The sequence below is a fragment of the Emys orbicularis genome, chromosome 4 (assembly GCF_028017835.1).
Source record: "Emys orbicularis isolate rEmyOrb1 chromosome 4, rEmyOrb1.hap1, whole genome shotgun sequence".
Classification (NCBI taxonomy): domain Eukaryota; kingdom Metazoa; phylum Chordata; order Testudines; family Emydidae; genus Emys; species Emys orbicularis.
Genome location: NC_088686.1, coordinates 93,523,292 through 93,538,515, shown reverse-complemented (window position 1 = coordinate 93,538,515; position 15,224 = coordinate 93,523,292). Strand labels below are relative to the sequence as shown.

Genomic DNA, 15,224 nt, shown 5'->3' with positions numbered 1-15,224 from the left:
GATTACACTGCATTACTTACATTGGCTGTTGGCTCTCATGGAGCCGTGAAATTGACAAGAAAGCCAGGCTATCACCAGGGTAGGTAGGGGGCTCCAGCAACAGCCCAGCTGTCGCCTGGGCTCCCTGCCCTGCCACAGCCCGGCTGTCCCCTGACTTCCCTCTCACCTGTTGCCTGGAGGCTCCCTCCAGGGAGTGCTGGTACTGCCCAGAGGCTCCCAGCTTCCTGCCCCATAGCCCCCAGGTGGAATCATTTTGGGGAAAGGAAATCTGGTGAGAAACAAATCCTGTGCTGCTTTTCGGCAGCAGAAGGGATTGTTTTCCTTGTTAGGCAGTTTTCACATACACCTGTAAGTCTCATCGTGAAGCTTAAAATTCCCCTCCCTCTTGTGTTTATGTCAAGTTATGTGCATGTCTCTTGCAGTAAAAGGTGTGAAGAGGTTCTGTGGCCTAGTGCAAAGCATCTTTTTAATTGCAGAAAAAGTAGCTTCCAAATTGCCAAGTGGAGAGGAATCTGTGGGGAGAGTGCTGGCCTTCTGCATAGAAGTCAAGCGCTGAGGAGAGAAAAATTGGCCAGGTGTCTGCCTTTCATCTGGATATTCAATGTGACACATCTGGTGCCAGTATAACTGCTATTTCTAAATGATAAGGAAGTTTTGCAGTCATGGGAGGGTTGAGCTGTCAGGTGAGCCAGAGATCAAGAATTATTATGACAGTTTCATGGCATATGAAAGATGCTGTGAAGTGCAGTATGATTCTAGCCAGCGGTGGTTAAATTAGGTTCTCTTGGACTTAGTCTGATGTGCAGGATAAGAGGGACCAATATCATTCCATGCATTGTGTAGGAGGAAGTTAGGGTTTGTTCGGGCCCACCAAACGCAGAGACAAAATCACTTGTAATGTCTGATTACCAATCCCGTGTTTTACTCTGGCTCTGGGCTTCAGGGATGGTACTACTCAGCAGTCTAATTACTTTCTTTTCTTGAAAATGTCATAAAAATCAAGTACACCAGTAATATTTCCAGGAGCCAACTAGTCACTTTCACTTGGTTCCCAATCTTGCAAATTTGTCAAGAGTCTAATCATGTGTACTACTGCCTAAGCAACCTTGAATATCAACTTTGCCCCGTGCTTCAGCATACCAAAGGCTTGTGTAAGGAAAACTGATTGAAATCTCTAAAAAACAAAAACAAAAGCAGTATCTTCCACCCCCAGCTAAGGAAGTTTCTTTTAACAAGTAATCAGCCCAGGAAGTTTCTTTTAACAAGTAATCAGCCCAGGAAACTTGTGCGGCATATTGGTAACTACAAGTACAAGTTAATTTTCTTCTTTGTGAAATAATTTAAAAGTATAACAGTTATGACTAGATCTTGCTGTTTAGGCATGCAAAAAATATAATGCAATAGAAATAAATTGTAACTATTTGCAGTAGGGAATCTAATAGAGGCACTTAATGTTATATTACCCCTAGTCCAGTCTCTCTCTCTTACTCACTATACATGTTTCAGGTTTGTTGGGGGTAAACAGCTATTCATTGGTCCGCTCAAGGGATTCACAGTACATCAACTTCATTTTGGCTGCACCACAACACAGCATAGTACAAAAACGGGATGACCTTTCTTGTGATCTCATCTAAACCTGAATCTGTGTCGGAAACCCATTTTTTATTGACATTGTTCTGAACAAGTTCTCCTGTGTGCGCTTCTAACAAGCTTTGTTCTCTCTAGAAACTTGAGGCGGCATAAAGGGCAAGTGAATAACTCTGCTGAGTGAGGGGCACAATATTCTCATTGAATATGCACAAGCGTTAGTAAACTCAAGCTGAAATAGCTCCACCAGGAATTGCAGTTTAAATCTCTGTCATCCCAGGGGTTCTTTCTGTCACCCCCGTATACAATATTTATTAATTGCTTATGAAAATGTTTAGTGTGTTAAAGAGAATGTTTTACACTTTATACTATGCACACATGGCACTACTGGGAAGGTTTGCGAGAAGTTGTCTTACAAGTTAGTTCCCATGTGGTGTCTGTTAGTCACAGCTAATTATTAAGTCTTTGGTGAATGCAGACGACACTGGAACTCTGATTCCCTTTCTCCTCTCCCCCCACTGCTAACGAACAAAAATTACTGCACATAATCTAGGTTTATTGCATGTATAATTCTCCAAAGAGCTCCAGTAAGATAACAGCTATGGTTTCACATTTCAGGTTTAACTGTAGTATTATTACAGTACTCTTTCCATGAGAAACGGGTAAAGAATCATTAATTGATTGTGACAAATTCAACCCCCCCATTGTGTGTGTGTTTTGTCATAGTAGAATTTGACTATGGTTTGTTATATAGTTGAAAAATTAGCCAAATTATGTTTTAATTTTCAAATGGAACTCTGAAAAATTTAATCATCTGCCTATGGCTAGAAACTAGAGTATTACAATAAAGGAAAGATTGTTAGCTAATTTAGCTGTTTGTTTCAGACACCTGTGAGTAAGAAACTGAACTTAATTGCAGTGGAAAAGAATAGCAAAAACAAAGTTCTGACACGGCAGAGTTCAGGGACACAAACTCCAGTCCAAATTCAGCCTTCACCTACTGAACTCTGCTGAAAGCAATGGGAGTTTTGTCGTTGACCTCAGCAGGTGCAGGATTAAGTCCTAAATGGAACTAGAAGTTTTCTTTCCATATGTAAACTCACAGGCTGCAATCTTGCAAACTTTTACTCAAGCCAGTAATCCTGACGTACATGCATTATTATGTATGGGACTACTTATATGATGAAGGATGGTCTATCTATTGTACACTTTAAATGGTTCCTTTCAATGAATCTGGTATCTGCAAAGGTTCCCATAACTCTTATACCGGAGTCATCTTTATAGGACAAAAGACCCTTCCATTTCACACACAGTAGATTGAACAGGTGTTCAGAATATCAATCCCTGGCTAAATACTGATCTTCCTCAGATCAACTTCTGATAAAAACAAAACATTTGAATTATGAAAACAAAAAGTACATTTATAATCTCAAAGGGAAATTGTTAATTTAATGTAGGTCCCAAATATAGTTATTGTATAATATGAAATGCCGAGGGGGATGGGTGAGGATGCGATTTACACAGTGGAGATACGTAACTCTTGCTGACTTCACTGTAAACTGAAAATTTAAATAAATATTTCCTTGAGGGTGTTTTACATTTTTAATGAAAACAGATTTCATCTATTTAAATGTTCCTTTCCAGAGTAGTGATTCAGAAAGACAACACCTCTGTGGTAGTACATCACTTGAGAGAGAAGGAGCTAAAAATCTAGAGATGGCCCATTGTCTAGACTGCTTTGCTTGCTGCTTGGATCCCAGATTTTAGTCCAAGAGCATCTCTAATAGTATGTAAAACTGACTAGCTTAAGTGCCCAAGCCACATGAAACGCAAAACTGCACAAATGGTGAAAAGCAAGTGAGGATTTTGAAATTCCTTTGCTTGTAATAACCTAAAATGTTGTTGGTAATAGAGGTAAGGATATAATTTTTATCTTGATGGTATGCATTTCACATCTGATAACAGCTTTTATATTTCTACATCAGAACTACTCAATTTTGCTTTCACATTTTATAGCAAAACTTATCAGGAAAAAACATTTTTTCAAATATTATAGTTCCTTTCATCCCCATAAACAGCGTGTGTCTCAATCAGATGGTTTCTATAACAGACTCTCCTAACTGCTATGATGGAGAAAACTGAAGGGCCCCATTTCCCCCCAGAATTAAATATGTATTAAGGTATTTTGAAGTGTAGTATCTTTTTAAGGTTACCACGTATAGTTATGTCGTATTATTTCACAGTGCTCTAATGTTAGAGATAACAAATATGTAACAATGGTGTTAAGGTGTGATGAGTCTATGAGAAATTTACCATGGTACAGCCATGGTATACTATACAGGGCCTGTGACCATTGACACAAAAAAGGTACAACTGTTCTGTGTTCCCATCTTCCATTAGGGCACCCTGCACTGCAGGTGGTTCTCTTTTCCCTGCTCCCAAACCATGTTTTGGGGTTTGATTTTCTTTTGGTCTAAGTCAGGGGTGGGCAAACTTTTTGGCCCGAGGGCCACATCTGGGTATGGAAATTGTATGGCAGGCCATGAATGCTCACAAAATTGGGAGTTGGGGTGTGGGAGGGGGTGAGGGCTCCGGCTGGGGGTGTGGGCTCTGGGGTGGGGCCAGAAATGAGGAGTTCAGGGTGCTCCGGGCTGGGACCGAGGGTTTGGAGGGGGATCAGGGTGTGGGAGGGTGTCAGGGTTGCAGGCTCGAGGCGGCACTTACCTCAAGCAGCGGAGGCGCTGCACTGTCCACAGGCGTCGCCCCTGCAACTCCCATTGGCTGTGGTTCCCAGCCAATGGGAGCTGCGGGGGCAGTGCTTGGGGCAGGGGCAGCGTGTGGAGCCCCCTGGCTGCCGTTACGCGTAGGAGCCGGAGGGGTGACATGCTGCTGCTTCTGGGAGCCACGCGGAGCAGAACAAGCCCCGGACCCCGCTCCCTGGCTGTAGCTCAAGGGCCACATTAAAACATCTGGAGGGCTGGATGCAGCCCCCGGGCTGTAGTTTGCCCATCCCTGGTCTAGGTGCTTACCTTAAAGTAAGGGAAGAGCCCAAGCCCAAATCCTGGAACTGACATCCCCCAAAGATCAAGGTCTGAACACACTGCACTGACTGTCTCCTTTCTTTATGATGGGTAAACCCAAGCCCTGGAGTTGAATACCCTTGAAACTGTAGGAAAGATGGGCTCCTGATCTGGATCCAAATTTACAGCTAGGGCACTTTAAGGTTTTTTTGTTGTTGTTGTTTTTTATTAAAGCCCTTTGTTTTGGGAACAGTCCCTTCCAAAGACGAATGCTCTTTGGTCAGTGAGTGATCTTAAAAAAAGACAGGAGAGATGGCCCAAAACAGTACAGAAAAATTTACAATTTAGAAATTCCAAAGAGAGAAAAGATTGCTGTATCAGACTGAGACAGTTTGTCTTATTTTTCCCCAAAGGACACCATGGTTTAATGGATGGGGCTTTAACCTACCCAGAGGTCAGTCTTTGCTGGACAAGTGGAACCTTATCCCTGAGGGCATTGATATACTAATGACACATGGACCTCCTCTTGGTAAGTGAAGGAAAAGCTGTGTGTGGTTTTGTATGTAGAAGCCTTATGGCTAGGAGAGGTGAAAACATTGCACTTTTAGTGCAAGCAAAACTATTAATACTTTAAGTGACACAATTTTACCCTAACACAAAACTATGAATTAAAAAAAAAAATCAATAAAGAAACCTAGTACGATAATTAAACTTGGCAATTATGTTGGGCTCCTAGGTATTTTTTAAATTAATTTTTTTGATTTAGTGAAGCCAAGGAAAATCGAAGGTGTATGTAGCTGCACAGCCATTTGAGTTAGATCCTTTATTTTAAGAACAGTATTCTATTTGTCTGACAAAGCTTCCAATCACATGGGCCTAGGATTCTCCGGGACGGGCTAAAAACATTTTGAAAGATTGGTCCTCCCTCGCAACCACCACCAGCATTAGAACATAATGTTTATTTAACCTTTTTATTGGGTCAAGATTATATAGTGGTTATCTAATTACTCTTCTTTACCCTTAAAAAGTATTTGCTTCGTGTAGCGGTGCCTTCTCCCAGCCCCACCACAAACTCAGTCGGAAACCGCTCCAAAGTACATGCACCAGTGCTCTTTTACTGTTCGTGCCTATCCCCACCACCTACTATTTACATATCTTACAGACCAACACCCTGGGAAACCGCTAGCTTCTCCTCCCAGCAGGGATCTAGAGCTCCTTGCTCCTTCCTTTCTTGACTCCTCCCTCTGCTTCCTCCCAGCCAGCTTTATATAGCAGGCTGGCCACTCAAGCCCGCAGGTGCATCCCCTCAGGTGATTAGGGCGTGGCCTCCCCAGCCAGTCCTAACTAATCCCCCTTTTAAGCGGAGCTGGGCTAACAGGGGCCTGGCTTGGATCTCCTAGCCAGCACCCTGTTACACTTCGTTAAACAGATTTACCAAAAGTTCACAATTGCGCTTAAATATTAAAAATTGGATTACATTAATGAAGGACCAAAATTCTGTCGCCACCTATTCATTCAAACTACACCCATTTATTTCAATGAGAGTTGAGTACATGTATCTGAGTGCAGAATCTGAGTTTTCATGAATGGCATCTTGAGCCAAATCCTGCTTCCCATACTCACATGAGTACCCCTGTTGATCCACAGAGTTATGCTATGATAAGAGGCATCTATAGGGTTGTCCTCTGATTGCCTCAGAAAGCAGGTAAAAAGGGTATTCAGCACACATGTGATTTTAAATAGAGGGTGGGATTTTCTACAGTACTCAGTTTGGGCCTAACTCTGATCGCATTGAAGGGCAAAATTCCCATTGACTTCAATGGGAGAAGAGTTATGCCAACACTGAGCCTTTCGGAAAATGCTACCATAACACTTCTTCATGCTGTGTTCCACCAAGTCACACATTTCTGGTTCCTGCTCTGTAAGACAGATATAAATCTAGGGTCACATCCTCAGCTAATGTCAATTGTCATAGCTCCATTTAAGTCAGTAGAGCTATGATAACTTACACCAGCTGAGGACCTACCTGTATAAAAATGTTCTGTCAGGGTGAGGAAGATCAGGTGCAAGGACGCATTAATTAGTAGATTGTGTGGTTTTGCCAAGTTTTTAGCCAGATCCTCAGCTTATGTAAATTAGAGAATTTCCACTGACTTCAGCAGAGCTATACGAGTTTGCACCAGCTCAGCATCTGAGCCAATCGTTACAAAATACTATTTTAAACTGTGAATGATATGCTTTAAAAATGGCATTTAAATGCTAGAGCTGAATGGTCCAGCAGGTTTCTTGGTGGATGGAGTGTGAGGAACTTAATGCATGGTAGGGCATCACAGCTAAGGGCTTGGCTACATTATAGCAGCACAGCTATAGCAGTTGCTTGTAACCCCTTGCTTGCTACAGTGACGTAAGGGGCTTTTCCAACACTGAGTTAATCCACGCCCCTCTTCCCCCTCCTCCCCCGAAAGAATTCTTCCATCTAGAGTGGGACTTTAGGTTGTCTTAACTACATCTCTCAGAGGATGAATATTTGACACCCGTGAATGACACAGCTAGGCTGACCTACGTTTTAGATGTAGACCAAGCCTGAGTTAGGAGTCAGCAATCCTAGCAGAGCTGAACGTTGTGGGACTTAAGCAGAACAGAAGAAAATTTTACGCTAATAATATACTCCAGGGATCGGCAAACCTTTGGCCTGCGGCCCGCCAGGGTAAGCACCCTGGCGGGCCGGGCCAGTTTGTTTACCTGCTGCGTCTGCAGGTTCGGCCGATCGCGGCTCCCACTGGCCGCGGTTCGCCGCTGAAGCGGAGGCCGGCACATCCCTCAGCCCGCGCCGCTTCCCGCAGCCCCCATTGGCCTGGAGCGGCGAACCGCGGCCAGTGGGAGCCGCGCACAATCAGCCAAACCTGTGGATGCAGCAGGTAAACGGCCCGGCCCGCCAGGGGCTTTCCCTGGCAGGCCGCGTGCCAAAGGTTGCCTATCCCTGTTATACTCAGTGTTTATCTTTAGCCTGGTTACTAGGGGCATTCAGTATATAATGCTACCAAGGGAATATTGTAAAAATGTGCAGGTCACCTTTAAATCCTCCAGAGCCAATGTGTGTCTTCAACAGAGCTGTGATCTAGCACTCCTTCTCAGTGGAATGCCCTGTACTTTGAAAGCCACCCTTCTGATTGTAGTGATTCATTTATTTACATTTTATCTATTTACTTCTTCCCAAGAAACAAAAAAAAAAAGCCCCAAGCACGTTTATAATTTTTCCTGGTTGCTAGATTTCAATGGGCTGCCAATCCACATATTGTAAATTGGTTTCCCATAGTGTACTTTAGTCTCAGCAACATCACAGTATTTCTTAGTTGAATTTTTTGTAACATCCCTTCTGAAATTGTACTCTATTCCTTCTTTAAAAAAAGCAGAAGCATAGCCTCCATTTTGTGGATATAGTTTACATCAATTTTAATTGTGGGCACAGGTCAGGGCATTAGAGATGCAAACAGAGATACTGGGCCTCAACATGCCGGAAAATATACCTCAAATATTGCCTTTTAAAGTGGCTACATATTAATTTAGGTAGAATTATGTCATTTCCTACCTTGGCTGTTTGACTAGTTTTGAAGAGGATATATAGTCCAGTTTATGTCCCACCATTTTTAATCGGCTTGGGCCAAATTTATCCCTTGTATAACTACTTTGAAGTCAACAGAGTAACATCAAGAGTGAGTTTGCTCCTTCTTTCAGCTAGGATTTATCTTTTGCCTCTCACAATCCTTCACACCCTTTTGAATGTTAGTCTAGGCTGTAATAGTCCAGACAACCCACATTTATACTAATTGATGTCAAATTTTATGGATTTTCCGTATTAACTATAGAACTAAGTGGTTTTTATTTTAAAAGTAGTCAATTAGCACTAGGTTGCTTGTAGCTGTTTCCCTGTCACTCTGTGCTGCCTATTTTCAGTGATCCGGGCTCCACAGTAACCCAACACTCACAGACCCTGGGCCTCTGGAAGTTGTTGAAGATGATATATTTTAAATTTCTGGGGTGGCAGAGGTGCCAGGTGTGAGAACAGAAGATCCTTCCAGTGGCCTGTCTCTGGAATAACTGTGACCAGCACTTTTTACCTGACTAGCTTGGGAAGTAGACTGCTACAACAGCAGACAGGAGCAGAAGGGAGGAAATAAGACAGGGGGTGGGGGCGGGGGAATCAAGAAGGGGAAAAAATTGCAGCACTGCCAGGAATAAGAGTCACAAAGCTTCCACTCATGAAGAAGAGTCTAAAACTCTAGTTTAATAAATCAAATCACATACAGAAAATGTTAATTAGGCAGGAGTGGGGGGGAAGGAAAAAGGAAAAAACCTTAGGAACCTAAGGAAGACAGAGTGAGAAGTTTCTTAAAAGCCCTTGTATGCTTTAATGGAGAGGTTAGGATTACAGATAATGTAATAAACCTTTAGTGAATTATGGCTTCCTGAAAGTCTAAATGAAACCTTACCTGAATAGAGAAAATTAAGAGTATTGATTGCATTTTGCCCTCAGGTTTTCGAGACTGGGTTCCAAAGGAGCTGCAAAGAGTTGGCTGTGTGGAACTGTTGAACACTGTGCAAAGGCGAGTAAGGCCCAAACTCCATGTCTTTGGTGGAATTCATGAAGGTAAGAAATAGTAGGGCTCCCTAGGTCTGTATGAGAATCCTCATGGGGGAAACAAGTAGATCTCTGAGGTACTTTATACCAGATGTGGGCTTTCCATTTATTATGACTAAGGGCTTGTCTACACTACCCGCTGGATCGGCGGGCAACGATCGATCCAGCGGGGGTTGATTTATCGTGTCTAGCTGAGCGCTCTCCCATCGACTCCGGTACTCCACCAGTACGAGAAGCGCAAGTGGAGTCGACAGGAGAGCGTCAGCAGTCAACTTACCGCAGTGAAGACACTTAGACACAAGTAGATCTAAGTATGTCAACTTCATCTACGCTATTCACGTAGCTGAAGTTGCGTATCTTAGATCGACCCCGCGCGGTAGTGTAGACAAGCCCATAGTCAGAAAACAGTCAGATCTGCTGGGTGCTCAGCACTTTGGAAACTCACTTCTTAGTGTCCAAACAAAGACTTAGTAATCCACCTTGAGGAACTCATATTTTAAAATATTGACCACATACAGGATATCCACACCTGCAACTTGCAATAATTGTGCTGCGCCACTGTATTTGCTTTCAAAGCTTCTGTGGGGGGAGTTCCCTCATATGTAGAAGAATAAAAGCAAATTGAAATTTGTCTTACCAAACCACCAGAAAGTCCAGGAGCCAGCAAAGGAGGTAGAAGAGACAGGGTGGTATTCGGAGAAAGCTTGCTCCATCAAGACACCTCAGTCAGTATATGGGGGAGAGTACAGTAGAATGGAGGGCAGCTTGTGCCATAAGTCAGGAGGGAAGAGAGGGTAAGCACCACCGTTCCTTTGACATCCACTTGTGAAGTCATTCTGCAATACATTTCATGAGGTGTAATCTTTCAAGGTCTGTGAACCTCAGAAAAGCTTTTTCAGAAGATATATTTCCCCATTTTTAATCTCACACCTGGCAGGCGGAGTGTGAAACTTCAGAACAATAAACTCATTTTGTGGGGATGGGAGGGAATGAGAGATTACATAAATACATTTGGAGGTTTTTAAATATTTAATACACTTTGTGGCTTTCATGTTCCAATGAGACAAATACTAGGAGTCCAGCCTGGGAGAGATAGTGAGACTTTGTGACCCTAGGACTAAAAATTACACACTAAGTGCTTTATATTTCCCCCCCTGGAGATTTCGCCATTGACTCTAATTAAGCTCTCCATAGGCTCACAGAGTTGGAGAACTTTATAAAAGAACAGACAGCTTACTCGCCTGCTGTTGTTGATTTTCCGAAGCCCTCATGACTTTACACAGTGAATTTTTATGTGTGGGTTATAAAGCCCTGTAAATAAGGAGTTTATAACAGAAACATTGACATGACCTTAACTATAGTGGCATGAATAGCAGTACTCTAATGCAAACCAGGAAAGATTGGATGTTTTCTATAAATATTAATGCTCAGATATTAATGATAAGTGAATACAGGAAGAATTCCAACTAGAACATGCAAATTGCCTATAGCCTTTTGTAGGTGCATGGTAAGCTGAAAGTAATCAAACTTCCAGCAGTAATCATGTTAAGCTGAGGGAAAGCAAAGACTTCTTAGCGCGTAAGATCATTATGAAGAAACACTGTGGAGTCGTGCACCTTACATTTAAACCTTGTAAGTAAGATGGCAACACACACTACAAGCATGAAAGGAATCTTATTTGAGCATTCAAGGGCACTAAAAGATCCAGATCCTGCTCAGTTGACTAATGCCGAAGGCAAAGGAACTACCTACTCACTTTACTGTAGTAAGATTTGGCTTGAATTTTTCTGAGAGTTTAAGAGTTAAGGCACAATTAATTCAGGACCAAATTCTGCTCTCAGACCACATGAACCCATTTTTCATTGAAGGCCGTAGGAGTTGCACACAAGTATTTGGGGCAGAATTTTGCAGAGTCTCAATTTATTTTTTTAAACCAGTATTTTTCCACTGCAAAGTGACCTAACTCAAAATTGCCAACTTAAACAAACAAAACGATACAGGCAGACCACACAGCAATTGTGAAGTGATCAGTCTCGGATGGACATTTTGGTAGCACAAACTCTGTGTTAACTTTCATGCAGCAGTGATCTGTACTATATCGCATTGCAAAAGGAAAAGTATTTCCCCTGAGGTTTGGCCTGCTAATACTAACAGTGGGAAGTTCCTCTCCTCTGAAGGACCAGTCACGAGCAAGACATTTGGTGCCAAGCCCTTCCTACTCTGTCTAGTCTCCTGTCTCTTTTCCTGCCTCTCCATGAGCAAAGCAGCAAGTGTCATCCTGGGGCACCGTCTTTCAGTGCCGTCTGTCTGTCCCATCCAGTCCTTCAACGGGCCACTGTGCCTGAAAAGTCAGCTGCCTCCTAATCCTACCAGTGGGAGTTAGAACTGAACAGGTATCCCAGGAGAGCAGAGAGGAAGAGGTAAAGCAAAGGAGTCCCTTCAGACTCCCCCCACTTCCAAAACACTTTTTGGGGGGGGGGGGTGAGGAGGGAGAGAAGCAAAGACTCTTTTGGGGGCCAACATCTGTTTCAACAGAACTTATCATGCCTCTCTGCTCTCCCCAAAAGAAGCTCCCCGAGCAGGTTGTTCCTCGCAGGTTCTCCTGTCTCCTGCTCTGCCCTCAGTAATCTCTGGGGACTGTTACTAGTTTTCATTCCCCCTCCCCATCACCCTATAAACACTTTTGAGAGAGAAGGAGGAATGTGACTCAGAGCCTGAAGGCCGCGGGCAGATAATGGGCCCCAAGGGTTTATTCTGCCTGCCCACCATTACAGGAGTGCATTACAGGCGTGTACTTGGCGCGGTTTACCCCTATCCCAGACACCTACCCCTTTTGCGGCGTGAGGGAGACCCTGGCGCATGTTTACCTGGAGTGCGCCAGGCTGCAGCCCCTATTCCAGCTCCTCACGGATATTTTGTTAAGATTTTGGTTGCACTTTTCTCCTCACCTTTTTATTTATGCACTCCCTATCCGTCACCCCACAAAGTCATGGGACTTCCTGGTCAACCTCCTCCTGGCCCTAGCGAAACTGGCCATCTATAAAACCAGAGTGATGGTTGGCCGATGGAGTCTCCTGTGACTGTGGGGCCTATTTCAGGTCCTCCGTTCGTTCACGTATCTGGGCAGAGTTCCTCTGGGCGGCGTCCGCTGGCTCCCTTGACGCCTTCGAGGAGCAGTGGGCGCTGTCCGAGGTTCTCTGCTCGGTGTCACCGTCTGGTTCGCTTTGTTTGACCCTTTGACCTCACTCCTGTCCCTGTTCTTTTATTAGTTGTCCCCCGTAAGTTTTTGGTCTCCAGGTCCTGTGGGACCCCCCCCCCTTAGGCTGGGGGGGGATCCTTTAGCAGTGGGCGGGCTTTGCCTGCCCACTTCCTGGATCCCAATAGGATTACAGGAGTGCAAGGCACTGTAGCCATTTCTCCTCATGCCCCTACAGGGGGGCCAGGAACAAGTAGCATAGAGCTGGCTACATAGGCTTTACCTCACCTCCTGTGCAAGGAGAACCCCAAGCCAGCTGTCGAGTTCTTTGTATGGAGTTGAGGATGGAGCAAGGCCGAGAATGTAGCCTTACATTCCTAAAGGCAGTGTCCACTAAAGAAGTAAGGTAGAAGTCCGTGATCACTCCTTGACCAGGTTGAGAGAGCTTGTGGTCTCCAGGCCAGGTGATCATCCCTTTCATTAAGACAACAGCATGCTTCACATTTGTTCCAGATCCCTTATCAGTCCCCTCTCTTCACCTTTTTATCCCACTTCTGCCTTAACCTTAAGGATGGTGGGGAATCCTGTGAGCTTTCCTTGGACATCCATAAGCCTCTGATGTCTTATTGGTTCTATATGTAGCAGATCAGAAAGCCCCTTTCCCTCTTCATTGAGGATCCCCTGCAAGGAGCTCCTCCATCGGGTTCACCTATACCTCAGAGAGCCTCCCCTGCTTGGCCAGCATAAAGCCCATTCTTTCATTACGATAGGCCTCTCTTGGGTCAAGAGAGGGAAGAGGCCAGCCCCTGTGGAGGAGCTCTGCATAGCAGCCACTAGAGCTGCACCCACACTTACACTTCGTACTACCATTCAATCTCTCTATCAGCGTTTGTGATGTTCAGACAGTAGAATTCTCCAAACAATTGTTCAACCACAGCCTTAAGGTTTGTGGGAGCTAGTATCCCATTCTTCCCCTCCCTCTATGCCCAGTCCTCAAGCCACTTCAGCTCATCTAGCTGGCCTTTCATTTTCTGTGCCCTGGGCTGGAATTGCTGGTCAGATCCATTGCCTATGCTGGGAAGCCAAGCTACAGAAAATGCCTATTCTTTCCTGCTAATTGATTTCTGAGGTTTAGCAAACCAGTGTGAACACCCACCCCCACAACCCTTGAGCTGACAAACTAGACAATATGGCCAATGCAGGATAGGCCAGCCAAGTTTGTTTGAACTCATTGAGAGGATGTCTGCAGACCAAGTGCCTAAAAAGAGAGAGGTTTTCAGCTCCTGCTCAGTCCTTCACAACCTGACACTAGAAGCATGCCAAACCATAGGAAACCAATTAGCTCAAAGAAAACAAGGGTTTTTTACCTTGTTCAGTTGCAGTATAGTAAAAGGCCTTTCTGGTCAGAAAACTGCACTTTTAAAACACCCTGTTTTTATTCCAGATACAGTGCATTGCATTTTTTTTTTTTATTTGTAACTTTGTGGTAGCTTTCAAAAGCTTATAACATTTTGACAGGATTCATTGAATTTTATTCCAAAGCCCTGCTTTCATAACAGGTTTTTATGTACCTGCCTATAGGCATTGCATAAGGTCAGCATCGTTTGTTTATTTATATTATAGTGTGTGTGACACATTCTCCCTACAGGTTATGGCATTATGACAGACGGTTACACAACGTACATCAACGCCTCAACATGTACAGTCAGCTTTCAACCAACCAATCCTCCAATTATATTTGACCTTCCAACCCCTCAAGGATCATGAAGCACTACTGCACAGTTAAGTGGGGAAGGTCTATAAACTGCCATTTTCTAATTATAAAACTTACATTCTCTTACATGTTTATTTCCAAAATTATGTGGGGTTTTTTGTAAATTGCTGGTACAAAAAAAAAAAAGAAAAAAAAAGAAAAAGAGGTTGTGCTTTTTGGAAATGCAGCATCCATTTTAAATTGATACAGCCATTGTGAATTTGTAAAATGAACTTTTTTTGTTTTCTCAAACTTGCCATTGTAAAATTGTTATAGTATTCTCAAAAGGACAGCCAAGCTTTCTTTTAACAAGTGAGAGACCTTATTTTAATATTATATTATAAGCTAAAAAGGCAGCATTTAAAAAACACCAAATTTGCACAACTGTTATTGTTTGAAAGTTTTTAAATGTAATTTTTTCCTAGTTAAGATGTCACCTTCCCCTATCTCCCCCTGCAGTTATATTAAACTTTTTTTTAGTAATGTAAACATGATTTAGGAGTCTGTTTGCCCCTTGATGAGTGTGCATGTACTGTAGTTCCCTCCTATTACCAGTAATGTGCAGCAAGGGGAGAACAGACTTCACAGTTGTTTGTCTCTGCCTACTTTAAATATAGATAGCTGCATCCTTTATGTGATTTTCTACCTTTTTATTATTTGGGTGGGTTTTTTTTAAATTATTTTAGCTTTAAAAATATGGGGATGAAAGCTGCAAAGAGCAGGTGTTTCATGCAGTAAAAACATGTAAATGCGGACTTCTTTTAAATATGAATTTATATATATATGTATTTTTTGTGCATTATAACTAGGAATTTAATATTGCAAGTATAGCATCTGAAAAATTATGCTGTACAGCACATCTAAATTATGTAGGATGTGACATTTTCCAAGTGCTCAAGGCCTTCAAGAGCTTGAGTTAAATCTTTGTGCAGTTTCAGGCATGTATAGAATCAAATGGATACAATCAAGCCTAACTAAAATAAGGCTTAGTTGTCCTTTATATTTAAATATTCTTGAATTGTCTTTTTA

At 43.1% G+C, this 15,224-nt stretch overlaps 1 protein-coding gene across 1 annotated transcript in view; it reads left to right on the top strand.

The window, feature by feature from the left end:
- The window catches only part of MPPED2 (metallophosphoesterase domain containing 2), a 124,893-nt gene extending 110,684 nt beyond the window's left edge, over nt 1-14,209 (top strand). Inside the window, exons 4-6 of the mRNA XM_065404021.1 lie at nt 5,021-5,136; nt 9,142-9,255; nt 14,091-14,209. Coding sequence (XP_065260093.1) covers nt 5,021-5,136; nt 9,142-9,255; nt 14,091-14,209 — 349 coding nt within the window. The remainder of the gene's footprint in view (nt 1-5,020; nt 5,137-9,141; nt 9,256-14,090) is intronic.
- The last annotated feature ends 1,015 nt before the right edge of the window (nt 14,210-15,224 follow it).